At 42.8% G+C, this 16,487-nt stretch overlaps 1 protein-coding gene across 1 annotated transcript in view; it reads left to right on the top strand.

Annotated features, from left to right (window-relative positions):
• Positions 1-16,487, top strand: part of LOC140471173 (transmembrane protein 106C-like) — a 60,859-nt gene that overhangs the window by 23,950 nt on the left and 20,422 nt on the right. Inside the window, exons 3-4 of the mRNA XM_072567059.1 lie at positions 2,112-2,271; positions 16,244-16,384. Coding sequence (XP_072423160.1) covers positions 2,112-2,271; positions 16,244-16,384 — 301 coding nt within the window. The remainder of the gene's footprint in view (positions 1-2,111; positions 2,272-16,243; positions 16,385-16,487) is intronic.

Here is a 16,487-nt window from a genome sequence, read left to right as displayed (position 1 = left end):
GTGTACGAGTCTGTAGATCCCTGATGGTGTCAGCATAAAGGGTGGTAAAGAAGGCATATGGAATGCTTGTCTTCATTAGTTGGATTACATAATAAAAGAGCAAGAAAGTATTAAAATATTCCACTGCAAACCCACTGATTTCCCACCGTTACTTTTTGACTATATATCCTCACACCCAGCTCCTTGTAAAGACTATTCCAATCTCCTATTCCTGTCTCCATAGCGTCTGTACCAATGCCAACTTTGGCAAGGGAGCCTCTGAAATGTCCTCCAACTTCCTCAGCTGAAGATTCCCCAGCATCGTTGTTGACAGGGCCGTCAGCAAGGTCTGACCCAACTCCTGCACTTTGGCCCTCACCCCCTCTTTGTCCCACCAGTGATAGGTTGCCTTTGTCCTTACCTAGCATCCTTCCAGTGTCCACATGCAGAGGATCATTAGCTGCCATTTCTACCACCACCAGACATATTCCCCTCCCTTGTCAACTTTCCACTGAGACTGTTCCCCTGGTCTGCTCTTCCTTCACTCCCAGCACCACCCCCCAATGCTTTACCTGCACTTGACACCATCTACAATGTCCTTGCCCCAACACCCCCCACACCAGGCCTTGTTATCACAGTCTGCTGTTACACGCAACCCATTGTTAGCTTCTAACAGCCCCCATTAATAGCTACTCGCCCTCATAGCCAGATTGTTATCCATCCTTTGTCCAACTGTTGTTCTTCCCCTGGGATCTGTCTAGCTGTAGTTTATTCTTTACTCCTCTCCCCATTTTGGTCTTCTGCACGTAAACCAATATTTCCTTAACTACAGTAGACAAACAGGAGGCTGGAAGAATGCAGCAAAGCTGGCAGCATCAGGTGGTGAAATCAATGTTTTGGGTATTAATCCTTCAAGACCAGGGGTAGGGGAACTACATTAAGGGGGTGGGGGATAAGAGTAGCAGAATGGTGCGGTAATAAGTGAACACAAGTAGTGGGTACACCCTGGTTGGGAGAGATGTTTGTTTGGTAGCTGGAAGGAAGGGTCAGTAGATGGAAGTTTGAGAAGAAGGCAGGGGTGGAAAAGTTATTTGGAATTAGAATTCCAATATTAAGCCCTCTGGGCTGTAGGCTGCCTAATTCTTTCACTTCAAACAGCTTTCTGCCTCCTACGTTCCATTCCACTCTCTAACTCTTCCTTCCAGATTCCTCCCTCCCATCAATCATTCAGGTCATACCCACTTGTGTCCACCTATCACTACCTCACCGTTCTGCTACTCTTCCCCTTCCCATCCCTCTTTCTGTTGCACCCCCTAAGCCCATATTTAACCCTAAAGAAGTGTTAATACCCGAAACGTTCACTTCTCTACCACCTCATGCTGCTTGGCTTGCTGTGCTCTTCCAGCCACCTACCTATCGACTTTGGATTCTAGCATCTGTAGTTTTTTTAACCACTTTCCTAGCTACCGTCCGTTCTGAGGAGGGCTCACTTGACCCAAAACATTAACTCTGATTTCTCTCCACTGCTGCCAGATCTGCTGAGCTTTTCCAGCAACTGTTTTTATATAAAACCGATTCGGGCACAAATTGATTTACTCTGCGGTTCTGGTCACCATAATATCGAAGGGTGTGATTGTACTGGAGATGACTTACCTCATCTGATCAAAAGATGCCCTGAAGAGACCAAACTCCAGAATCCTCAACTGCTCCTCGTGATGAGCCCAAAACTCTTCAATATTCCAAATGACCAGAACCTAGTACACTTCAGCAGTACATCCCTGCTGTTGTATTTAGCCCTCTCAATGAATGTTAGTCATTTGTTGCCTTCCTAGCTGCCTGCATGTTAACTTTTTTGTATCCTGAACTCTTGATTTAAGTCCCTTTACACTTCAGAAATCTGAAGCGTAAAGTCTACACTCCTACCAAAGTACATAACCTCTCTTTCTCACACTTTGTATTCTATCTGCCATTATCTTTATTAGCTCCAAACTCAGGTTTCAAATGCATTATTGCTGTGAAACATTGAGATTCTAACCTTTTTCTGGGGTTAGAACTAATTTTGAAAGCTATGGTTTTTAAAAATAGAACATTTATTTTATGCAGAAGTTTAAACAATGTCTCTTGTGTTTCAGGAAATTGTATGTCTTCATATCAATATTCGTGTGCTTGCTGATATCTGGATTGGTTGTCTTCTTCTTGTTCCCTCGGTCAGTGGTTGTGACTGATGATGGAATCAGAGTGGTCCTTGTGAAGTTTGACAACAATAACTCCAGAGTCTTCATTGACATGACAGTAATGAATTTTACTTAATATTTTGAAATGCTAGTATGGGTCATTTTTTATAATGGGTGTTTCATCAATACAATTGAATTAGGGGCACTGTTTCTAAAGCATGACTTCTTAAAATGTGTTGACTGCAACATAATTACAGCCCCAATACTTTAAGCACTGTTTCTGAAGTGTGATTTTTTTTCCCCCTCTTTTACATGACACCACGCAGCCATTGCACTATAGAAGAACTGTATTTGGAAGTACTTTCAGTTATTCCATTTTGGAGTTTTGCACTCTAGCCTTTCCCTTTTTAATCTAATCTGATTTATCTTGAATATCTGTACCTTAAGCTTTTATTTTCTCCTTTCAAGTGCTAACCAGGACCTAGCAGTTATGTTGTCACATTCTGTTTTGGGTCCCTAAGTTGGGCTGCTGTATGAATAACTGATCTGGTTCAGATAGACCTACCAGGATTTGCAGTTTAACTTGATGTCCAGAGTTATACTCTTTCCATTTCTGAAGAGGTGTAATTTAATCTCTCTATTTGAAACTTCTTTCAGTATTTAGATTTAACAGGTTTGTCAAAATGTTTAGGCTAATATGCAAAAGGATATTGAAAACCATGGTAACTATCTTTCAATGAAATTACAACACCTTTTTTTTTTCTCCACATCCAAGTCCTTTTAGACTTTGAAGAATTGCTTTTGACCTGTTATCACCCTTAAATTAGCTGCCACTTTCCCCATATATGTACAGCAACAAGAGAAATGAGCAGATAACATAGCTTACTGCAAAAGTAACTGTTTAAATTGCCTGCCTTCAGGTTTGGGTCCCCTCAATCACAAGCTGCTTGTGGAGATGTGATGGATGCAGCAACTTGAATTGTAATAAGATCCAAATTTTGCCTCTACCCCAACATGCACCCAAGCTGAGAGGCATCTTGGCCTGAGGCCTGAGAATGGGCCGTTGGCACCTTGCACACCAGAGATGCAGTTCTTTGACCATGATATACAAATTTGAAGTTCAATTGATTGGTTGTACTTCAGCCATGAGACCTGAAATGTCTATTGCAAGTTCCTGAGCTAGTTTAAAATCGAGCTATCTTCACATTGGATGTTGCAAATGTAAGATGTTGTTTCTCTTCACCCTCCTTTTGAAAAGTCATCTTACTAGCTTTGTAACAAAAAAAATCTTGACTGGAGGTGCTCATCAAGTCTATAGTTGGTTAACAGGTGTGGTGTGATGACCTGCACCGTCTTGGAGTTAAGGTGAACCAAGTGTTCCAACTTAGGAAGTACAAAAGGTCGTCCTGCTTTGCAGTGTAATGCAGTAACTCTCAATTTAAATGAGGGATTTAACTTGTAACTATAAACTGGCAGTAAGTTTTAAAGTGCATTTAGGAGCATTTTTCTAGATTAGTCTCCATCTGACCTAATGAGGAAAGAGGCATTACTGCATCTGAGTAATGAAGTGTGTTTTGTAGGGGATCTTTAGACCAGTAGTTGAGCCCTGCTGATGTTCCTACAGGATAGGTATGATCCTAGAATGAAATCATCAGCCTTGATAAAATATCAAACTTTCTAATGCAGTAGTATTAAAGAATGCCAGGCTACAGATTTTCTTTCCCCCTCTAGTGTCTGGCAAAGCATTGACCATCTATGTAATTCTGGCCAATAAAAATGTTATACTTAAGCCTGTTTTCCTAACATTAAATTCCAGTGGCAGATCACTTAATGGCCCACTCAAATATTTCCCCATAATACTCTTGGCAGTACCACCTGAGGAGCCACTACTCACCCCTCATCAGCTGGTGGGAGGTAGTTTCCATTTCCTCATACTTTTGTTGTGAGCAATAACACTCCTCTGGTTCAGATTTCAGTTTGGGTAGGCTGTTTTATTGAAGCCCTTGCTGTATTTCTATTCAAGATGGGCACCATCTTTATTTTTTTTTGTTCTCCTTTACCTTCATCCTTTTTTGTGTTTTCCCATTTAATCCAGTTGTTATATACAATGAAATTTTCCAAGTCACCTCCCTGTTTCATAGGTGCAAAAAAAAAGTAGAGCGTGAGGTCTAATCAAAACACTCCAAACAACGCAAGATGTTTCTTCTGCAGTATTTCCAGTTTATCTTGTGGTTTTACCACCCTGACTGAAGCTGATGATTTCCAAGATGAAACCAATTCCTGTAAAGAGGAATTGATTTTACTACTCTTGCTACAACTCCTCCTTTAATTTACTAGAGTCATAGAGATGTACAGCACGGAAACAGACCCTTCGGCCCAATCTAGTCCCATTTGCCAGCAACTGGCCCATATCCCTCCCAACCCTTCCTATTCATTTTAGATTAGATTACTTACAATGGAAACAGGCCCTTCGGCCCAACTTGTGGGCAGCACGGTGGCACAGTGGGCGGCACGGTGGCACAGTGGTTAGCACTGCTGCCTCACAGCGTCAGAGACCCGGGTTCAATTCCCGGCTCAGGCGACTAACTGTGTGGAGTTTGCACGTTCTCCCCGTGTCTGCGTGGGTTTCCTCCGGGTGCTCCGGTTTCCTCCCACAGTCCAAAGATGTGCAGGTCAGGTGAATTGGCCATGCTAAAATTGCCCATAGTGTTAGGTAAGGGGTAGATGTAGATGTAGGGGTATGGGTGGGTTGCGCTTCGGCGGGGCGGTGTGGACTTGTTGGGCCGAAGGGCCTGTTTCCACACTGTAAGTAATCTAATCTAATCTTAAAAAATGTCCACACCGACCCGCCGAAGCGTAACCCACCCAGACCCATTCCCCTACATTTACCCCTTCACCTAACACTATGGGCAATTTAGCATGGCCAATTCACCTAACCTGCACATCTTTGGACTGTTGGAGGAAATCGGAGCACCCGGAGGAAACCCACGCAGACACAGGGAGAATGTGCAAACTCCACAAAGTCAGTCGCCTGAGGCGGGAATTGAACCCGGGTCTCTGGCGCTGTGAGGCAACAGTGCTAACCACTGTGCCACCGTGCCGCCCACCTACCTATTCATATACCTATCCAGATGCCTTTTAAGTGTTGCAATTGTACTAGCCTCCACCACTTCCTCTGGCAGCTCATTCCATATACGTACCACCCTCTGTGTGAAAATGTTGCCCCTTGGGTCTCTCTTATATCTTTTCCCCCCCCTCACCATAAACCTATGCCCTCCAGTTCTGGATTCCCCCCACCCCAGGGGGAGTCTATTTATCCGATCCATACCCCTCATGATTTTATGAACCTTTTATAAGGTCACCCCTCAGCCTCTGACGCTCCAGGGAAAAAAGCCCCAACCTGTTCCGCCTCTCCTTATGACTCAAATCCTCCAATCCTGGCAACATCCTTTGTAAATCTTTTCTGAACCCTTCCAAGTTTCACAACATCTTTCCGATAGGAAGGAGACCAGGATTGCACGCAATATTCCAACCAATGTCCTGTACAGCCGCAACATGACCTCCCAACTCCTGTACTCAATACTCTGACCAATAAAAGAAAGCATGTCAAACTCTGCCTTCACTATCCTATCTACCTATGACTCCACTTTCAAGGAGTTATGAACCTGCACTCCAAAGTCTTTGTTCAGCAACACTCCCTACGACCTTACCATCAAGCATAAAAGTCCTGCTAAGATTTGCTCTTCTAAAATGCAACACCTCCCGTTTATCTAAATTAAACTCCATCTGCCACTTCTCAGGCCATTGGCCCATCTACAACAGGATCTGGATCAATCTGAGGTAACCACCTTCGCTGTCCACTACACCACCAATTTTGGTGTCATCAGCAAACTTACTAACTGTGTACCCTTTTTTATGCTCCCATCCAAGTCATTTATATAAATGATGAAAAGTAGTGGACCCAGCATGAAGTTAATTTTTAATCAACTCAAATGACTGGTTGGCTTATAACCTCCAGTACATGTCAAATTAATATTTTTTCTTCCTTCCCACTGGAAGATAAATAGTATCATCAGCCAGCATCAATTACTTTTGTTCCATATATTTATTGGTTTACCTTGAAATTGAAGAAATCCTCCCCTTGAGAGGAAATATTCCACCACTCATGTTCTGATTCTCAGTAATCAAAACATTTGATGCTTGAGTCATCTTTCCCATTTGGACATATTTCTTTGGAATGTACTTTTTTTTGTACTTTTGCAGGTTTTACTACACTTTTTTTTCTTTCCTGATTTTTTGTTTGTTTTTAAACATTTGTTTAGATGTTCCTACTATTTTTTTTTGGTCTTCCATTTTTAATTTCCAGCCGTTGGCTTTGGTGTGTCTGGTTTTATTATAACGGAACCATGTTTTCATTACTGCTGTCTTGCGCATGTTCCCTATATCTACCGCCCTCTGGGTCCAACGGGTTGTTTTCTCTTTCCTCTTAAACAAATTACTGCTTAGCTTCTAACTTTCACTTTCAGGTTGAAGGAATGTTTGCTTTTGGGGAGGGTGGGGGTGGGGGTGAGAGTAGCATAGAGTACAATGGGTGAGTGGGGGAGGAGATGAAGGTGATAGGTCGAGGAGGAGAGGGTGGAGTGGATAGGTGGAAAAGGAGATAGGCAGGTAGGACAAGTCCAGACAAGTCATGGGGACAGTTACTGAGCTGGAAGTTTAGAACTAGGGTGAGGTGGTGGAAGTGGAAATGAGGCAGGGCAGAGGAAATGACCTGGGAGTTGCAGTGGGAGAGGGACTCCCTGAGATTCTTGTAGAGAGAGGAGGAAAACTTCTTCAAGGCAGGCATCCTTGCAAGAGGATTCGCAGTAGGGTTAAAATCAAGGAGATAAAAACAATGACTGCAGATGCTGGAAACCAGATTCTGGATTAGTGGTGCTGGAAGAGCACAGCAGTTCAGGCAGCACCCCCACCCTCCTCTAGCTTATCTCTCCATGCTTCAGGCTCACTGCCTTTATTCCTGATGAAGGGCTTTTGCCTGAAACGTCGATTTCAAAGCTACTTGGATGCTGCCTGAACTGCTGTGCTCTTCCAGCACCACTAATCCAGAATCTGGCTCACCGGTCTGTAGTTCCCTGGCTTGTCCTTTATCACCTTACTTAAATAGTGGCACCATGTTAGCCAGCCCTCCAGTCTTCCAGCACCTCACCTGTGATTATCAATGATACAAATATCTCTAAGGGGCCCAGCAATCACTTCCCTCCACTTCCCACAAAGCTTTAGGGTACACCTGATCAGGTCCTGGGGATTTATTTACTTGTATGCGTTTAAAGACATTCAGCACTTCCTCCTCTGTAATATGGACATTTTGCAAGATCTCCCCATCTATTCTACATTTTATCTCTTCCTTGTCCTTCTCAGTAAATGCTGATACAAAATACTCCTTTAGTATCTTCCCCCGTCTCCTGCAGCTCCACACAAAGGCCACCTTGCTGATCTTTGAGGGGCGCTATTCTCTCCCAAGTTACCCTTTTGTCTTTAATATATTTGTAAAAATCCTTTTGGATTCTCCTTAACTCTATTTGCCAAAGCTATCACGTGTCCTCTTTTTGCCCTCCTGATTTCCCTCAAGTATATTCCTGCTGCCTATATACTCTTCGAAGGATTCACTCAATCGCTCCTGTCTTTACCATATGCTTCCTTTTTTTTCTTAACCAAATCTTCAATTTTCCCCAGTCATCCAGCATTCCCTATACCTACCAGCCTTCCCTTTCACCCTAACAGGAATATGCTGTCTCTGGATGCTCATTATCTAATTTCTGAAGGCTTCCCATTTTCCAGCTGCCCCCAATCAACTTTTGAAATTTCTTGCCTAATACTGTCAAAATTAGCCTTCCTCCAATTTAGAGCTTCAACTTTTAGACCTGGTCTATCCTTTTCCATCACTACTTTAAATCTAATAGAATTATGGTCGCTGGCCCCAAAGTGCTACCCCACTGACACCTCAATCACCTGCCCTGCCTTATTTCCCAAGAGTAGGTCAAGTTTTGCACCTTCTCTAGTAGGTACATCCACATACTGACACAAATTTTCTTGTATACACTTAACAAATTCCTCTCCATCTAAACCCTTCATACTATGGCAGTCCCAGTTGATGTTTGGAAAGTTAAAATCCCCTACCATAACCACCCTATTATTCTTACAGATAATTGAGATCTCCTTAAAGTCTGTTTCTCAATTTCCTGCTGACTATTAGGGGGTCTATAATACAATTCCAATAAGGGTGATCATCCCTTTCTTATTTCTCTGTTCCACCCAAATAACTTCCCTGGATGTATTTCCGGGAATATCCTCCCTCAGCACAGCTGTAATGCTATCCCTTATCAAAAATGCCACTCCCCCTCCTCTCTTGCCTCCCTTTCTATCCTTCTTGTAGCATTTGTATTCTGGAACATTAAGCTGCCAGTCCTGCCCATCCCTGAGCCATGTTTCTGTAATTGCTATTATATCCCAGTCCATGTTCCTAACCATGCCCTGAGTTCATCTGCCTTCCCTGTTAGGCCCCTTGCATTGAAATAAATGCAGTTTAATTTATCAGTCTGATATTTTCTGCTCTGTCCCTGACTGACTCTCTTCTGTTCTCAACTGTAACAGTCTCTGGTCTCTTTCCTCACTATCTCCCTGGATCTCGACCCCCACCATACTAGCTTAAGTCCTCCTAAGCAGCTCTAGCAAATCTCCCTGCCAGTGTATTGGTCCCCTTACAATTTAGGTGCAATCCATCCTTCGTGTACAGGTCACTTCTACCCCAGAAAAGATTCCAATGATCCAAAAATGTGAATCCTTCTCCCATACACCAGCTCCTCAGCCATGCATTCATCTGCTCTATCCTCCTATAGCCCTCACTAGCTCATAGCACCGGGAGTAATGCCGATATTACTATTCTTGAGGACCTCCTTCTTAAATTCCTGCCTAACTCTATATTCTTCCTTCAGAATCTCATCCTTTTTCCCTTCCTATGTCATTGGTTCCAATGTGTACTATTAATACTAAAATAATCAAAGTATCTTCCACTGTAAAGACTGCAAAATATTTAACTCCTGCCATTTCCTTCCTCATAATGTCCCCCCCGATTCATTTTTTCAAAGGGATTTGTGTTTACTTTGATCATTTTCTCTTCCTCCTTTTCCCACCCCCCCATCTTTGATTATTTACACTTTTTTGTGTTCTTCACTAGTTTGCCTTCAGTTTATTTTCTCTAACCTCTTTAGTCCTTAGCCAGATTCTGAAATTATTCCAGCCCTTGGGGCTATCACTGACTTTTGCCTCATGTTCTCTTTCTTTCAACTTGGTCTCTCCTTAACCAGTCATGGTTAAGTGATGAAGTTAATCATTCAAAATCTTTGCTTCTTGTTCCAAAAACCTTGTGTGCAAAGCCTTGAGTTGCATTGTACCAAATGACATTTTCTCTTTTCTGTCCTTTTTTTGGTTTTCTGCTAATAATCAACCACATTAACCAGCAAATCTACTGAAGCAGCAACTGAAAGCTCCCCTACTATTTATTTTTAAACCCTGTCACCGTCCTAATTGTGATATATCCAGGACTCTGGTTCCAACCTGATTTAAGGTGGAGCCTGTCCACAGGAACAGCTCCTCCCTCCTCCTTCACTTTGCCTCGCCTCGCCTCGCCCCACCCCACCCTTTGGTGCTAATGTCCCATGAATTTTAACCTGTTTTTCTCTCTCGCCAATCTTTGAACCAATTCTTTGACACAGTGTCAACAAGATTGAAGAGAGAATTTGCTTGTGGCTCAGGAAGTAATATGGAGATTAAAAAAGCAGAACCAAAAAAGGTTAATTTGGCACTTAGCTGCTCATCCATTTTCCTACCTACATCATTGGTATCCATATGGACCACTGGGTAGTAGTGGGAAAGAAAATGAGATTGAGGAGACTGATCTCTAACAAAGCGAGAATCCAAAACACTCCCATCAGTATACGGAGAATCATCTTGAGAGAAGAAAGTGTGGAAATTGGAGGCACTAACCTTCCTTTTCTACTTCATAAATAGTGGGGAAGGACTGGGAATTGTGCCAAGATGAGCCCAGCAATGAAGGCCTGTTAGTTTAACCTGTAGTTGAAAGTATTTTTCTTTTTAATGGGCCTGGCCAGACCCAACCCTTTTGGCAGGTGTAAAGTGGATATCCCAGGAGTGATGCAGCTGGTCAAACCACTGCTTTAAACAAAACAATTCTCAAACACACTGGATGAAATGCTAACAAAAGAAAACAGAATTAGAGTCAGTTATTCTATCATAACTTAATGAAGCTGGTCCAATTCTTGCAACATCCTATAAACACTCCTTGACAAAAGATAAATTCAAACACCGGGTCCATGAGACAGAAGAGCAGAAAGTAAGGCATTCAGCCCATTGAGTCTGCTCTGCTGTTCAATCATGGCTGAAGTTTCTCTGCTCCATTCTCTTTCTCCCTATAACCCTTAATACTTGAGAACCTATCTCCAACTTAAATATACTCAATGACCTGGCCTCCACACTGCCTTCTGTGGCAATGAATTCCCTAGATTCACCACTCTCTCTCTGGCTGAAGTTTTTCCTTATCTCCATTCTAAAAGGTCTTCTCTTTTTACTCTGAGGCTATGCCCTGAGGTCAGTGTCTGACCAATGGAAACAACTTCCCAACATCTACACTATCCAGGCTATTCAGTATTGTGTTTCAGTTAAAGCCCCCTCAGCATTCTAAACTCCAAGTTATAAATCAAGAGACCTTGTCTTTTTCAAATGAGATCAGATTCCCTACAGTGCAGAAACAGGCCCTTTGGCCCAACAAGTCCACACTGACCCTCTGAAGAGTAGCCCACCCAGACCCATTCGCCTACTCCCTACTAATGCACCCGTCACAATGGGCAATTTATCATGGCCAATTCACTTGACCTGCACATCTTTGGACTGAGAGGAAACCGGAGTCCCAGAGGAAACCCATGCAGACACAGGGAGAATGTGCAAACTCCACACAGTCGCCAGAGACCGGAATCTAATCCGGGTCCCTGGGGCTGCAAGGCAGCAGTGCTAACCACTGAGCCACTGTACTGCCCCACAGTTAAGCTTTTCATTCCTGGGACCATTCATGAACCACCCCTGAACACACTTTAGCGTCAGTACATCCTCTGAGAGATGGGACCCAAAGCTGCTCACATTACTCCAAATGTGGTCTGACCAGAGTCTCTTAGAGCCTCAGAAGCACATTCCTGCTTTTATATTCAAGTCCTCAAAAGCCATCATAGCATTTGTCTTCCTAACTACTGACTCACCCTGCAAGTTTACCTTGAGAGAATCTAGGGTTAGAACTCTCCAGTCTCTTTGCAGTTCAGACTCCTGAATTTTCTCCCCATTTAGAAAATAGTCCATGCCCCCCTCCTTCCTACCAAAGTGCATGACCTCTCTCTTTCCCATGTTCAACTCCATCTGCCATGTCTTTGCCCACTCTCCTAACCTGTCCAAATGCTTTTGCAGCCCCCTCACTACCTCATTGCTACCCATCCCTCTACCTTTCTATCATCTGCAAGCATAGCCAGAATGCCCTCAGTTCCTTCATCGAGATTGTTAATGTATAAAGTGAAAAGTTGTGGTCCCAACACTGAGCCTTGAGGAATACAATTTGTCACCAGCTGCCATCCTGAGGAGGACTCTTTATCTCCACTCTCTGCTTTCTGCCAGGCAACCAAGCTTCTTTCCATGCTAGGTCCTTGCCTTACTCAGTAGCCTGCCTGGCACCTTGTCAAAGGTTGTTTTGAAGTTCAGGGAGATAACAAACATTGGCTCTCCTTGGTCTAACCTGCTTTTTACTTCCTAAAAAGACAAGTAGAATTTTTTTAAAGAGAAAGTTCTGGCAAAACTTCTGTTGAAGCACTGAACCCCTTTTCACTGTAGCTGCTTCTCTCTGTCCCCAGCAGTTTTTGACTGCTTGCTAAAACAAACCAAGCTAGGAGGAAACCTGGACTGGCCACTCCCCTGCTATTGTGGAAAGTAACCATTTCCAGACAACTCAGTACCTCTGCCTTTGACTCTCTTGGGTAGAAAACAAATGATGATGTCACCTTGTTAAAGGGGCAGCAGCATCAATACATTTAGAAACTCTAATCTCGGGTAAAATTAACTTTGCTTGGGATGAAGAAAGTCCACATGGATTTGTTAGAGGCACATTGATTAACTAGATGGGTGGCACAGTGGTTAGCACTGCTGTCTCACAGCACCAGAGACCTGGGTTCAATTCCTGCCTCAGGCAACTCTGTGTGGAGTTTGCACATTCTCCCCATGTCTGTGTGGGTTTCCTCCGGGTGCTCCGGTTTCCTCCCACAGTCCAAAAATGTGCAGGTTAGGTGAACTGGCCATGCTAAATTGCCTGTAGTGTTAGGTGAAGGGGTAAATGTAGGGGAATGAGTCTGGGTGGGTTACTCTTCGGAGGGTCGATGTGGACTTGTTGGGCTGAAGGGCCTGTTTCCACACTGTAAGTAATCTAATCTAATCTAGATGAGTGTCATTGACAATAATGGTGCTTTCAAAAGATGTTTATTAAAGTGCCAGATAATTTTGTCAAGCTCATTCTATGGGCCTTGGACAAATTGTATTGCCCTGCAGAGGAATTTAAGGAATTGATAGCAGAACAGGCTGTGTTTTGAACAGTTTTTGTTCCTTGTTAGCCAAGTAGGAGCAGCTGGCTTTCCCCGTGACACCTCCTGGTGAAGCATGCTAAAGCTTGGTGATTTCAGAAGTGTCACAAAGCAAACTTAACCAGACAAAAAAATCCTATAAGATTTCAACTTTGGGATGTTTTGGCAGTCAAAAGTCTGAACCACATTGTGCAAAAATTGAATCATAGACCATCCTGTGACAGAACCTGTTGATTGGAATTGTAGCTAAATGACGCTGTTAATCAGGTAATCGCTAATGTAATGCTGTCGCTTTAAACATGTTATATCCTTGGTGGTTTTGTTTTTGTTTTTGGAAGGGTTGTAAAGGCAGAGGTGCCCAAGGGTCTAGTTTCCCCATGGAAGGGGAGTGTCCAGTTCCGTTTTTTTTCTAGGGGCTTTTGTTTGTTAAAGCTGTAGTACTCTCCATGTGAGTCCAGGGGAGTTGCATGTAAAGAACTCCTCTGCCCACCTTCTGAAATCTCCTCTTGGATGTCATTGCCTCTTGCCTGTAAGAATCGGTTTTGAACTTGCCTTTTTTGCCAAAGGGTATACTTAAGGGATGTTACAGTATGGAACAGTTATTAGTAATAGCTACTGTATCACCAGTTAAGCTTTCCAATAGTTCTTAACTTTTTTCTTTTGATCATGTTTCCACTGTAGTGTTTAAATTGTTTTACTTAATGCTGAGTGGTTTGACCAGTTACATTACACCTGGAATACCCATTTCACATCTGGTAAAATAAGGAAAATGTTAGGGTATAGGCTACCTCAAAACATTTTGGCAGGGTCTGGCTTGGTCCATAACACTAAGTGGGGTTGAGGCTTAACTAACTAACTAAAGGGGTTTTTATTTGGTTGCTGCATGCAATAAAGTTTTAAATAATTATTTCTTATTTGATTTCATAGGCTACTTTTTGTTTTAAATTCAGCTACTTAAAGTTAAGAACACTTTATGCACAGAACTGTGTGCAATCTGAAGTATTGTGAACTATTGGGAGGATGGTGTATCAACATCTTGCAGAGGATAAGTTATGAAGTGCTGCATTCACTTAGAGGAGAGCTTTAAATTTTAAAAGGATGCTATTCTGAAGGGAGTGCTAGCACAGACTGGGTATGTGTACAAATAACTTGAAGGCAGACTGGTCAAGAAAGTATGAGCTTCTGGGCTTTGTAAATGGAGGGAGAGTACATGGTGAATTTTTGTTTTAAACCTTAACTGAAGTATTGATCTTGAAGGAGATGAAGTGTTTAGAGGTTGTGCAAAGGATTTGAGAATTGAGAATCCATGCTTGTGATAATTGAGGAAGAATTAGAGAAGTTAGATTTGATCAATTTCTTAGTTCAGGTAGCTAGACAGGAAGTCTCCTTGGTAAAACCAATGACTGCAGATGCTGGAAACCAGATTCTGGATTAGTGATGCTGGAAGAGCACAGCAGTTCAGGCAGTATCCAAGGAGCTTCGAAATCGACATTTCGGGCAAAAGCCCTTCATCAGGAAGAAAGGCAGTGAGCCTGAAGGGTGGAGAGATAAGCTACAGGGGGATGGGGAGAAAATAGCATAGAGTACAATAGGTGAGTGGGGGGAGGGGATGAAGTGATAGGTCAGGGAGGAGAGGGTGAAATGGATAGGTGGAAAAGGAGATAGGTAGGACAAGTCATGGGGACAGTGCTGAGCTGGAAGTTTAGAACTAGGGTGAGGTGGGGGAAGGGGAAATGAGGAAACTGTTGAAGTCCACATTGATGCCCTGGGGTTGAAGTGTTCCAAGGTGGAAGATGAGGCGTTCTTCCTCCAGGTGTCTGGTGGTGAGGGAGCGGCAGTGAAGGAGGTCCAGGACCTCCATGTCCTCGGCAGAGTGGGAGGGGGAGTTGAAATGTTGGGCCCCGGGGCGGTGTGGTTGATTGGTGCGGGTGTCCTGGAGATGTTCCCTAAAGTGCTCTGCTAGGAGGCGCCCAGTCTCCCCTTCCCTGTTTGGAAGGATTGTAGAGACCAGAGGGGACAGAGTTAAGATTAACAAAATAACCAAAGGCAGCAAGTTTAACTTTTTTAAAACCCAACAAGTGGTTCGGATCTGGAATGCACTGCATGAGAAGTTGGTGGCAGCAGGTTCAGTTGTGGCTTTCATGAGTGTATTGGATAAGCACCTAGAGAAGAAGAAACTGTAGGGTTACAGGAAAAGATGGGCAAGTCGGATGATGAATTGGCCTTGCAGAGTGCCAAACCTGAGGCAAATAATTACACACCTTCTGCTGTTTTGATATGTACTTGCATTGTAAAATTGTGTTAAATGGAACCTGTAACATTACAAAATGTAACCTCATTTTGTTAGCCGTAGTCTTCAGTAAATAGACTGCAAATAACTTTCAGCATACTCTGCTGATCCAGTCTGGCTTATTACTAATCCATTTGGCCAAACTGTTAAATCTGCTGACAAGTGATGTAATGTCATTGCTTTAAACACTTTTTTTTGTGATGCAGTCTATAGTTGCCAGTGTGAAACTTTGGAAGTTATTTGGAGATATGAATTATTGCTTTCTATCCTGTCAATTATAATCTTATTTAACCTTTTTCTATAGATCAGCCAACATTTGAAAACCTACTTTTTTTTTACTGACCTATCTGATTAAAGATGCAGGTAGAATTGCCAACTTTTCTTGAATAGTATCTTCCAGATCCTCCAAGTGCTTCAGAGCCAGTTGAGTTTTTTGACTTGCAAACTGGCAGTCCAGCCAGTTTGCATGAGATCCAACAAGGAAGAAATTAGTAACTACTTTTTAGGTGCTTGTTTACTCCAATTTCTAACATTTTGAAAGTAACCAACCTGTGACTTGGGCCTGAACCGATGTGAGGCGCCTTTCCTGCCTGGAGTTTGGCACGAGGCCAGAACTTTTGTTTAAACATTGCAGATCTTTTAATAACTTTTGAAGCTAACATCGTGGACAGAGCCATCATACTCTGGAGTGAGCCACTTATGCTGGGCAAGATTTCAGTAAACTGAGCTAGTGAGCACAGGCCCAAGCATTCCTGCTCATCCCAATAGTCTGATGTTTGCAAAAGTGTTTTTATTAAAATATTATTCCGCTTTGTTCTGATTTTTTTTTTGTTTTGAAGGAGGGTACATTGAAATTGTGCTCCCTCCTTTTCTACTTCTGTGGTGTGAATCAGATTCCTGTTTATTGCAAAGCACTGCTAATTACTAGTGAAAGTGATAACCCAAATTGATATACTACATTTGTGCTGAAACTAGTGTGAATGAATCTCCAACCACTCCTCCTTTTTCTCCCCCCCCCCCCCCCCCCAACTTGTGTAAACATTATTTATGCGATTTTATTGGTTTGGAATTTTTAACAATTGCCTAGAGTGTTCACTGACTTTTTTATATTTCAGAGTACCCTCAACATTAGCAATTCCAATTTCTATACTGTTTCTGTGGATTCCCTCACCTGTCAGGTCCAGTACATGAAAACTGTGATTGGAACAAAGCAGCTGAGCAATGTTTCTGTTATACCACCTCTGAGTGAGAAACAGGTACTTGTGCCATATTTTATTGTCTTTTTGTTTTTTGTTGTTGTGCTGTCTGTTATGTAGATGAGTGTTCACTCATGCACAATGCAGCTTGCCAAAGGACCTG

Source organism: Chiloscyllium punctatum, chromosome X (assembly GCF_047496795.1).
Source record: "Chiloscyllium punctatum isolate Juve2018m chromosome X, sChiPun1.3, whole genome shotgun sequence".
Taxonomy (NCBI): Eukaryota; Metazoa; Chordata; class Chondrichthyes; order Orectolobiformes; family Hemiscylliidae; genus Chiloscyllium; species Chiloscyllium punctatum.
The sequence above is the reverse complement of the archived record's forward strand: the minus strand, read 5'-3'. Positions and strand labels throughout refer to the sequence as shown.